Below are 11,261 nucleotides of genomic sequence, written 5' to 3'. Positions count from 1 at the left end.
ACACAAGCTTTATTTTAAACATAAATAGGAAAGTGCTGCAGAGCAGAAATTGACAGAAGCTTAGGGCATGGAGAGATCAGAGAGATGGATTTACATATACTACAGGTAAAGCTAAGGCTTTGAAGATGAATAGAATGTGGGAGGAGCATGCACATGTCCTAATCCAACCTGTCATCTGGCCTCAAAGGCAGAGCAAGACAGAAGACCTGATCCATCCTAAAGAAGTGAGATTAAAGAGCATCAAAGCTGCTTTGGCAGAGAAGTAGGTAGGAACATAGTCCTGATTCTGATTAAGGCGAATTGCAGAGTACTTCTCAGACAGCTATGGCCTAAACCCCTCCAGGTAGGCCAGAGAGAACCAGATAGCCAGACTCATCATGGCAAAGTGCCTGCAAACCAGGAGAGGGAGCTGTGGCTTTACAAAGCTGTGCATCTCTGTAAGCAGAAGTAGCCTAGGAAGAAGCTAAGCAGAGCTGCTGCAAGCACCAGAAGGTATAAAGATGACCAGCAACAGGGAATTAGCTTTTTATAGTAGCAAGGCTAATTTGAGGCCATACTGCATAAAAACCTAAGGCAAAGGGACTTGAGCTCTGCCTCACAAAACATATAGGTGTCCAAATCTCTAGTGGGATTTTCTGCCCAGTTCCTGTGCACTGCCTGGGTATACAGAAGCCAGCAAGCTGAGCATGGCTTCCTATCAAGGTAATGAAGTGGAAGAATGGAGGATAGGAGTATGCCTGCATCTCATCTCTTTCCTAGAGACAGGAAGTTAGATTAGAGATTCACAATCCTGAACTGTGATTTTACAGCAGGTTTTCTCCCAAGAGAATTGGATCCATCAGCTACTCTTACTCTAACATCTCAATGGAAAGAAACCTTCACATAGGGGATTGTCTTGCACAAACTGCTGGCCTGGTAGACCTGCTAGATGATAGCAGTATAAATAAAGGATGAGGCTCCATCAACTGATGCATGAATCTCAGTTGCTTCACTAATGTTCAGTTTGGTTAGAATTGGTCTTGCAGTTTTACTCTACAGGCAAATGCAGTAAGTGAAATTAGCCACTTCATGACCTGTGTTGGTCACAGAGAGGGCAGCAGCTCAGCTTCAGAGCTGGTGCTTTGTAGAAGGACCAGAAACGGCCTGGTTAAAAAAAAAAAAACAACCTTTATTTTACAAAATTAAAAACAGTATTTACAAGCATTTTAATTACCAGTTTAACATCAATCAAGAATCATTTAAGCTTGTTAAAATGCAAGACTTAAAATGAGAGGTTTAATTTGCTGTTCAAAAGAGGTTTTTCTTCTTATAGAAACATATTTCAGAGCTGTTCAAAAATAATGTGTATTATTAGAATGTCTAGTCAAAAATCGAACTCCTGAGCCTTCAATCTCCATTCTTTAGGATACTCCTCAAATCTTTACAAAGGGAGACGCAGTGGCTTTGAGGCCTGTTTAAACATCACTCCAATATGAAAGTAAATATAATTATTTGCCTAGTAAACTACTCCTACATACTGAAGTGAGATGAACAAGATCTTCTGCATCATCAAGTGAAACTGAGTGGCTGAAATTGTTTTGGTCCAAATTCCTGTTACAAAATCTCTAGAAGGCAAGCTTCCAGGTTGGTTCATCTACTCAGCACTTTATTCTGTTCATAACTATAAGAATTAAAATGAGGCTCAGTGATGTGACACACTTGTATTGCACAACAGTCCCAAAGGACCCTGTACAGCACAGCTGTTCAAAACACCCATCCTGGCCAGAGGCAAGACAGCTTGAGCTGAACACCTGCTGCAGAGAAGGTGTTTTGCTTTGTTCCCCATGCTCTGCCGTGAATGAGAGGGTCATTACATAAATGACACAGAAGGATAAAAGTGAGCAAAAGATGAGGAGCAGACATCACCTCACAGCATGCACAAGAAATTTTAAAATAAGCTTCCTAAAGGACCCTGCAAGGTTGCTGTGTCCAATTTCACTGGCATTTCAGAACTTCAGCTCTGCTGAATGTTCTCCATTTAAGTCTTCCTTGCAGATTCGGTATTTAAAAAAAAAAAAGAAAGAAAAGAAAAAAGAGGAGGTATACACATTTAGATTCTCTCTCCTGCCCTTGGTATTAAAAAGATGGCAAACCACCAATGCTGGTATTGTTATGAATTCAGAACTCCCTTTCAGGTTTGAAATGAAGATGCTTTTTTTCCCCCTTCATCAAAACTCTAGTCTTTCTGCCAAATGCATGCGGTAGATGCCCTTTGTTTGACAGAATTGGAAAAGTTTCTGACAGCAGTCGCTGTTCTGGGACCATGTCCTGCTGACGGGTCTCCATTTCTCACTGCTGCATGTTGTTGATAATGGCGAGAATGCTCATCTTCTCTTGAGCCGATTCCACGTCCTCACTTTGCTTCTGTGCCACTCCTGTGCCAAGGCCGTACAGCCGGCCACAGTACTTTGCATCATCAATTGAATCCTCAAAGAACAACTGCAAGGGAGGGGAAAAATTTCTTTTTATTTACTGATTTCTCCCTTTTTTAGCGTGCATTTGTAAATCAGTTTAACCTCATACGCATACAGCTTTGTTTAAATGCAGCAGCTTCAGCAGTGGAAGGTGGCAATTAGCAACCAGGGGAAGAGAACTCAGGGGGGCTCATTTTTTGAAGCTTAAAGGGCTGGCACAAGACTCCAAAAAATCAAGAGGCCAGGAGGTGTGTGTGGGGACAGTGGGTAGGGAAGAGAACAGACAAGCCATAGCCTGGGTTCTCCCTCCAATTTTGCAGCTGGAAAGAGGAAAGCAATTCATGGATACCTCTTTCATCCTGAAGAAGGCCATTCCCGTGAGCAGCGAGTCTGATCCTGCCTGATGCTGTCGTCCAATTCGTTGCAAATCCAGCTGATCTGCAACTTCTTGAAGACCTCCCTGGAAAAGGGAGGAGAAAAATTATTTTTATCACCTGGAATCAGCCCCTACGAAGGCTACCAGGCAGCATGCCTCCTTTAGCCAAGTCATATCAACATCAAGTGAAAATGCTGATTGACATCTTTAAGCAGTAAAGAGCACACTTGGTTTTAGCCAGCTTTTGAAAAAGCTGCCCCCTGAAGTAGAAGTTCTTGTAAATGCTTCCTAACTGACCAATCAAAAGATTAGGGGAAATGGAACAAATTTATCTTCTGGTGACATACAGCTAAAACCAAAGTAATTGGACTGTGCCCCCTATACACAGATACAAATGTCAAAATACTGTACAACTACAATCTGTCCTACATTTGAGCTTTTGCGTACAAGATGTGATAAACAGTGGAAATCCCACTTGCTAATGCAATCTAGTTACTGGTAAGAAGTAAATACCTTAAGGTTTTTACAGCTCTTCATTAGGTACTTGACGTCATAGATGGATGGGAAGAAAAGGTTCAAAATATGAAAGAATTCATGTTCCTCCTCAGGGAGTCTGGAGTCCGTCAGCAATTTCACCATGTAGCCAAAATCATAGCCACTGACAAAAGAGTGGTACAAAGTCTATTAAATAAGCAGCAGAAATAGCCAAAAGCATAACATTTTCTTTACATCAGAGTTGTTATTAACCAGATCCTAGCATTCATGCTGCTCACCTTGAGGCAGGACCTCTGCTTGCTTCATCAATACTACGGTTTCACAAGATAAGCTAAAATAAAAATAGCTAGACTGTTGGGGGGGGAGGGGGAAGAAACAATTGCCTTTAGTCACTGAGAAAATATCTGTGTGGAAGAGAGGAATTTTTAACATGTAAGAGAGAAAAAAGGAGCTAATCTTACAGACCTATCCCTTTGCTGCTTCTTATCTCAACTTGGGATGGTTTGAGGGGGGAAGCAATTATGCATTCAAATAACTCAGGCGATAAGCAAGCCTCACCTTCAAGCCCTCTTTCTCTGAACAGTAAAGTTACGTTCAAAGCAAAGTTCATGAGAGAAAGAAGCAGTATTGTCTGGTACAAGGAAACAAACCCCTTATGTCCCAGGGTACTTAAGTTTAATAAATTCCTCCTTATGTTTTCACTTCTGTTTTCTGTTAACATCTCCTGTTCGCAAGCATGGAATATACCCAGGTTTAGGGCAAAGCAAATGGTACCAAGCCACCTGCATGCGTTGCGCTCTCCATTTACTTAGTTAAATAACCAAAAGCTACAAAGATATAAATTCACCCTTTGAAAACTGGACTTGTGCCTCTAAAAATAAAGACGAGGGATCTTATTGACAAGAGAATTGCTATTCATTTTCCAGCCCCAACATTCCCTGCATTCCTCTTGGACACACCTGTGAAACGAGAGCCATTTAACATTGTCGCTGAGGACCACCCCTGAGGTCATGAGCAGCTCTGCGAAGTGCAGGGTATCAATGCCTTCCTCCTCATGCTTCTGGAACTGCAGCCCAGAATTTGCCAGGAGATCTATGGAATCCTGTGAGTACATGTCCTCCCTAAAAGGAAATGGGAGCTTCACATCAGCTGGGCTGGTCAGGCAGGCTCATGCCCAACACGAAGGATCCCCTTCCTTTCCCCCCTCCCCAGTTTTATATTTCAAAACACAGGTACAGTGACCAATGAAAGCATCACCAGGCCCTATAATTCTGGTCTTTCAGTGACCTGGAGATCAGATTGAATTACAGATGAAAAAGTTCTTCTAATTGCCAACTTCAACCAAGCAAACTTTTGCCCATTGTTCTCCCATTAACAGTAACTTTGTTAATGATTATGCTGTTGACATGCAAAGCATTCACCTAAATGTGAATGCCAAACCATTTAAGAACGTTTTTGGGTCACTCGTTCTGTGGTTCAGAAGACTTACGTTAGATTGAATTTGAAATTGAACTGCCAGGTGTTGATCCCAGAAGGATACTCTCCTTTCTCATTCGTGAAGGTTAAGCCCAGCTGGATAATTTTCAGGAGGTCTACGTTACACCGGAGGAGCTGATACTGGTAATCAACGGAGCTGCGAAATTCACCAATTGGCCTCACCACAACTCCTGGAAACTCTGTGTCCTAGAAAAGAAACACGGGTGAAAGGAAACTCTAAGTTAGCAAAGTTGCATGTTCTGGTTGACCTAGAGCCCTAAAAACTGCAACAGCCACCTTTTCTATAAAATGACAAATTTATGAATAATTTTGCTTTATCTGCTTCCCCCCCCCCCACCCAACAGTACTTGAAATAACCAAGAAACCTGAAATTCATACTGCTTGCTTATTACTTTATACAACTAAGGTAAATGAACAAAGTTTAGAAAACATAAAGAAAACCTGCAATTGCATACTGTTTCTATTTCATCCCCAATTTCCAGAGGGGGAGAAAAAAGCATCTTTCTGTGGCCATGTAGTTTGCTAGCACTTGCCACCCTTTAATTATATTTGGCACCCTTTTTCACATTTTATTATGCAAAATTATAATACACCTGGTCATCCATAGTGCACAGCCATAGATACCTAGGAGATTATTACCCTCCCCCCGCCCTTGGGCAATAACCTCTTCATCTTTCCAATAACTACAAAAGTATCTATTTTATAGCCATCAATTCATACAGTTCTAAACACTGGTTTAAAAGAACAACAATGTGGTTTTGTTTGTAGGGTGATATTCCAGGTTAAGGCAGATTAGCATTGGTTTTTGGAAAACATTCACTCTAAATAAACCAGCTAGTAATTTATACAGTATCAAAGTGTAAAGAGGCTCCTTAATAACACAGAAAATGTTTAATATAAAACATATTAGTTAGCTAATAAGTGCACATGTTGTCTTTGCTATTACGTCAAATTCCTGCGGTTTCTTGCTCAGAGATGCACATCCACCTGCTATCCACTAGTCTTACCAAGGAGCATATAAAAGAGGTGAATCTTTCTTTGCATATTTGCAATAATCTCTCCGCAGCCCAACCTTTCCTCCGTCTGATCCTACAGTGTCAGTCAAGTATATGTGACTTCAGACTAGCTACAGAAATGTACTGCCAAGTAGTCATCCTAACTGCAAGATCAAATAGAAAGATATGCTGGTGGGGGACGCAGAAGCTCCTATTTCAGCACATAGGATCCAGAGGCCTGAGAGTTTCAGCAGAGATGGAATCCATTCATATTTACCCATTCACATAGTGGGTGCTACTAAGAATTGGCCTTTTTAGATACCACAGCATTTGCAGAAGGACCCACATTTAAAAGAAAGGGGGTTACAATACACTGCTCTTCACAACAGCCTAGCTTTTCATTGGCACCCAATGTGTATACACATACCCCTGCACACAATTTGCAAGGGACTTCAGCTTATTTGATATTTAGAATCATTAAGTACAGGTCAGCTCTATTATTTAATAATAACTAAATGTAATTAATGATCAAATATGGCATGAAGCAAGGAAATCCAAGATTTATATTTAATTAGTTTTGCAATGTTTTCCCCGCTCCCACCCCCACACACGAGGAATTCCATCTCAACAAGATTCTCAAAAATTTTAAATAAATGCATCTATCCGAACAAGTCGACGTGATATTTGAGGCCAAATTATCCTCCACTCTGAGGCTGTAGTGACTGACCGACCATTCATTATGAAGCAGTCCTATTAGCTAACGAGTTGCAACTTGCATGCCTTTTGCCATATGCCAGCAAGAAATTTCTCTCAGCCAAATCGGCTGTGTCATTCAAGCTAGCTAAATCAAAATGTTTATGACCAAATGACCATCTTGTTATTTTAATTCTCTCTCATACAAACAAAGTAATACAATCCCTGTCATTAAGTATAATAGATCTCATCTGTTTAGGATTGCCTCCCCTGTGAAATTATGCAGGTATGTAATGAAGCATAAAGCTATCTGTATAAATCTTAAGAAAGTCTATATATTAAAAACCCAGTCAAGTGTTGAATGCTAACTAGTTTCCCAACTGTTTGCTCCACATACTATTGGGCTCATGCTGACCTGGGAAAACAAACATTTTTTGTCTTGAGTGACCTACCCCCTGCTGAAATCCCTTTACTTCGACAGTTTAAATGGTCATTAAAAAACACCATTTTCTTACCATGGCGATGTATCTGTAACTGAGAACAATTTCTCGAATTTTTCTCATCTCTTCTTCCAGATTGTTTGCCCATACTTCACAGATAACCTGGCTGTTCTCTGCAAGTGCTGCTGGCATCTTGCAGGAATTGGAATAGAAGCACCCAATGGCGTGTCTGGGTGGTCAGTACTGTGGTGTGGAGCTGCCAGCTCTGTGGCTCAGTCAGCACTGCAAGAAATGCAAACTCACATTTATATCTACACTGTTCCACAAGTCAGGACATGCTGGCAGACACAACCAGTCAAGTTTCTGCCTTGCAGTGTCAGTTCAGCTGAAATGTCTGAATTAACACATTCTTTCTTACTTCTAATACATCCTTAACAGGCAGTCAAGGGACAAAGAAAAGGGAAAAAATTCTTAGTTAGCAAAAAGGTACCCAGACTACCAACTTCAGCTGAGACAAGCCAATGTTTCTCCTCCTTTTAGGTCTGCACTTTAAGCGTAGGGCTTGTTTGCACACATCATTTGGCAAGGATTTAATTGCGTAAAGTTTTGCAACATTTCTGTTCAGCTGCTTCAGGAAACTTAAAGTAGTAAGATGTGTGCTGTCATCTGCAACTCACCGCAGCCTGGTCTAGCTGCTCTGGAGAAATCTTAATAGAAATCAGAGAGAAGTGGGGCCAGATGGGACCTCCCAAGGTCATCCTGCCCAACCCCCTGCCCAAGGGAGGGTCAGCCTTCACAGTCTGTGGAATAAACTCCTTCCAGATGGGGTGCAATCAACTACCCCGGAAATCTTCCAGAGGAGACTGGACGGTCACCTCGCTGGGGTCACCTGACCCCCAGTCATCTCTCCTACTGGGTGCAAGGGGCTGGACTCAATGACCTTCCAAGGTTCCTTTCATCCCTAACATCTATGAATCCTTCTGCAACCCTCTCTGAACCATGCTGCACCATACCAATTAGTACAACCCTCTGCAAACCATACCACACCATGCCAATTGTAGTGCATCCTTCTGTCTGAGGCATGGTTTGGAGAGGGATGATCCTGCCGCACCATGCCAATTAGTGCAACACTCTGCAAACCACGCCGCACCATGCCAATTAGTGCATCCCTCTGCAAACCATGCCGATTAGTGCATCCCTCTGCAAACCATGCTGCACCATGCCGATTAGTGCATCCCTCTGCCCAAGGCATGGTTTGGAGAGAGATGATCCTGCTACACCATGCCAATTAGTGCATCCCTCTCCGCACCATGCTGATTAGTGCATCCCCCTGCAAACCATGCCGCACCATGCCGATTAGTGCATCCCTCTCCAAACCATGCCGATTAGTGCATCCCTCTGCCTGAGGCATGGTTTGGAGAGGGATGATCCTGCTTCTGGCAGAGGGATGCAGTCATTGGCATTGTGTGGCATGGTTTGGAGTGGGATGATCCTGCCACACAAAGCCAATCAGTGCATCCCTCTGCCTGAGGCAGGACCATCCCTCTCCGAATCATACCACACCACAGCGATGTCCTACAAATATAACGAAACCGGCCCAACCTCGCGCGTGGACCGAGCAAGACCCGTCGAGCCCTTTCTTGTGCTCTGGTGACAGCGAGCCAGGTCTCGCCACACGCACGTGGGCAGACCGGGTCCATCTGACTGCTTGCTCTCTGCCAACACGAGACCGAGGGGGTCACAAAGGTTTAAACGCGAGGATTTCTTCTTCACCCAGCGCGTTGTGGCGGGGTGCAGGGGGAAAGCCGAGAGGTCAGTGCGTGTTTGGAGGACCAGGGCCGCTAACGAGCACGGGGGGCTTCCAAATCGAAACGTCCCAGCCCTTAAGGGACAGGGGTCGAGTTTCGTCGAGACCAGCAGACGCAACATTCATCACGCAGCCCTCCTCCTCTCGACGGGCCTCCATTAGGAACCGGGTTAACAAGGTCATACGGGGCTCCCCGATCTTCAAACGGTCCCCGGTGCCTCCTCCACCGAGCCTGGCCCAAAACCCCTCTCCCGCTGCAAGTGGATCAAATTAATCTGGTTTAAGAGCGTTCACACGAGCGGCTATTTCGGAGCGAGGCCTCCCCCACTCCCCCCCCCCAGCACCTGCTCGCTGCGCGTCAGCCCGGCTCCTTCCCGCTCCCACCGGGCCCGGCGAAGCGAGGGAGGGAGTGAGGGGTAGGCCCCGGGACTGCTCTTCCTGCGGCCGCTCTAGCCCCCCCCCGACTCGTCTGCTCCTCCCCGCCGGGAGGAGAGAGGGCTGGCGGACTTCCGGCGCGAAGTCCTGCCGCCAGCGGAAATTCCTGTTTGCCTTCCGCTCTCTCGCGAGAGCCCAAGTTAGCGTGAACTGCATCAGGTCTTGCCGTCACTGCACATGCGTCGGAAAGTGAGTCTCGTGTCGCGACGCTCTGCTCACTTGGAGCATGCGCTTGGGGAAGAGGGCAATAATGCTGAAGGACGCATGCGTGAAGTTGGCCGTTCCATTTTTATCCCCGTCCCCCTCTCTGATTCTAGTGGACTTCCCAAGTCTATCTCTCCAGGCGCTGTTGGGAGAGTCCATGATCCCCTTCGGGCGGGGGGGAGAAGTGGGAGAGTCCATTCACTTATATAGGGTGGCTGCTGCATGAGGGGGAAATTCTTTCGGATTAAGAGTGTCGGCACGGGCAATTCGGTGCTAATCCTGTGTGCTGATGTCAACTTGTTTTCTGGTGGTCTCCATTTTGTGCAGGCCCCTGCTATGTTACATGTGTCGCGCAGCTCCCTGGCTCGCTGCGCAATAAATGTGGACCGGACACAAGCGCCAGGCAACGATCACGCCCCGAACCCACTCGTTGAGACCAGCCGTGCGCGCAAAGCGATTGTTGGGCCATCAAAACGACTCTCCAGCTCAAAAAAGAGCTGGCCGGCACCAAGGCACGTGCTCAAAAATTGAAAATGAAGGGGATGTAGTGGCTTTTTCTGAGGGTTGATATAATGGTCCTCTTCATCCATGAACAGCTATTGCAGGAATCCAGGATCTTTTAATCAAGACGAGTTTCCTGACTGGTTCCTTTTTTAAGTGGAAAATATAATTACAAGAACATCAGTACTTTGCTTCAGTAGGGGACATCTTGGCCTTACTAATCGTTTTTCTTTTGTTGGATTAATGCCGGTACTTCATAAATACAGGCAGTCCTCCGACTAATGACGTGATTGGTTCCTAAAAACAGCGTCTTAAGTCAAAACATTGTAACCCGGAACTGATTTTCTCACAGGAAACAATGTTATAAATGTTACAAATGGGGGGTGGGTTTCTGAACCAAAAATAACCCAGCATTTTGTACTCGATCAATTATAGATGAGTAACATAGCTACATTAATGCATTTATATTGTAAATAGCAATCCTGTTGATTTGGAAGGACTTCTTTGAGGTGACTTTGCTGGACTTTTTGAAGGGCTCTTGGCTGGAGTCTTGTCAGGAGTCTCGGCTGCAGGTTTTTCTGGAGTCTTGTCCACTTTCTTAAAGGAAGCGTCCAAGGAAGTTTGGACAGATGTTCTCCAGGGAGGTGGGTGACGCAGTGAGCTTGTTCGCTGGCATGGCGTCACATCTGGAACGGGCTGCCAAGAGAAGTGGTACTATCACCTAACTTGGAGGTCTTCAAGAGGAGGCTTGATAGGCAACTGGCTGGGGTCATCTGACCTCAGTCCTTTTCCTGCCTGGGGCAGGGGGTCGGACAGGATGATCTATGAATCAGATCAAGCCTTGTAAAGTCGAAACTGATGTCATAAAGTTGAAACAGGGCATCAATTTAGAAATGTAACTGCGAAACATAACTCAAAACATAAGTCAAGGACTGCCTGTACTTCAAAAATCATTTTAAAAAGAATACTTTTTTAAATAGCATCAGTTGAAGGACTGATGACGGCAGCCAACTAAGACTGGAAGAGGGCCAATGTGGTTCCCATCTTCAAAAAAGGGAGGGAGGAGGACCTAGGAAGTTATAAACCAATCAGTCTTACCTCAATCCTGGGTAAGCTTTTTGAGAGAGTTATGTCCACAAGGGGCGAGCGGGGGAGATCATGCTTAGGGGCAACCAACACGGGTTCATCAGTGGCAGGTCCTGTCAGACCAACCTGGTGGCCTTTTACGATCAGGTCACCAAATCCCTGGCTGCAGGGGTAGCAGTGGACATAGTCTTTCTGGACTTTCGAAAGGCTTTCGACACTGTCTCTCACCCCGTTCTCATTAAGAAACTGGGGGCTGTGGCGTAGACACCCACACAGTCA

At 44.8% G+C, this 11,261-nt stretch overlaps 1 protein-coding gene across 2 annotated transcripts; it reads right to left on the bottom strand.

The window, feature by feature from the left end:
• Positions 1-1,147: 1,147 nt before the first annotated feature.
• On the bottom strand, positions 1,148-9,232 carry CNOT8 (CCR4-NOT transcription complex subunit 8). 2 transcript variants are annotated; one of them, XM_019535271.1, is made up of 7 exons: positions 9,101-9,232; positions 7,025-7,379; positions 4,814-5,007; positions 4,284-4,445; positions 3,343-3,487; positions 2,803-2,913; positions 1,148-2,478 (listed from the first exon to the last, which is right to left on the bottom strand). In XM_019535271.1, the coding sequence occupies exons 2-7, from the start codon at positions 7,139-7,141 to the stop codon at positions 2,329-2,331; spliced, it is 879 nt and encodes a 292-aa protein (XP_019390816.1). In that variant the 5' UTR covers positions 7,142-7,379; positions 9,101-9,232; the 3' UTR covers positions 1,148-2,328. The 2 variants fall into 2 exon arrangements, with proteins under 2 accessions (XP_019390816.1, XP_019390817.1); XM_019535272.1 differs by having other exon boundaries at positions 7,025-7,231.
• Positions 9,233-11,261: the final 2,029 nt, after the last annotated feature.

This window comes from Crocodylus porosus, unplaced genomic scaffold (assembly GCF_001723895.1).
Source record: "Crocodylus porosus isolate Cpor-Errol unplaced genomic scaffold, CroPor_comp1, whole genome shotgun sequence".
NCBI classification, from domain to species: domain Eukaryota; kingdom Metazoa; phylum Chordata; order Crocodylia; family Crocodylidae; genus Crocodylus; species Crocodylus porosus.
Note: the sequence above shows the minus strand (reverse complement) of the source record. Positions and strands in the feature narration are given on the sequence as shown.

What these genes read in the sequence shown, in the direction of transcription:
- CNOT8 (XM_019535271.1), bottom strand. Translation starts at nt 7,141, where the DNA reads ATGCCAGCAGCACTTGCAGAGAACAGCCAGGTTATCTGTGAAGTATGG. An exon ending in GTTACAGATACATCGCCATG is followed by an intron (nt 5,008 to 7,024) that starts GTAAGAAAATGG and finishes TTTCTTTTCTAG; the next exon opens with GACACAGAGTTTCCAGGAGT. An exon ending in AATTTCAAATTCAATCTAAC is followed by an intron (nt 4,446 to 4,813) that starts GTAAGTCTTCTG and finishes ATTTCCTTTTAG; the next exon opens with GGAGGACATGTACTCACAGG.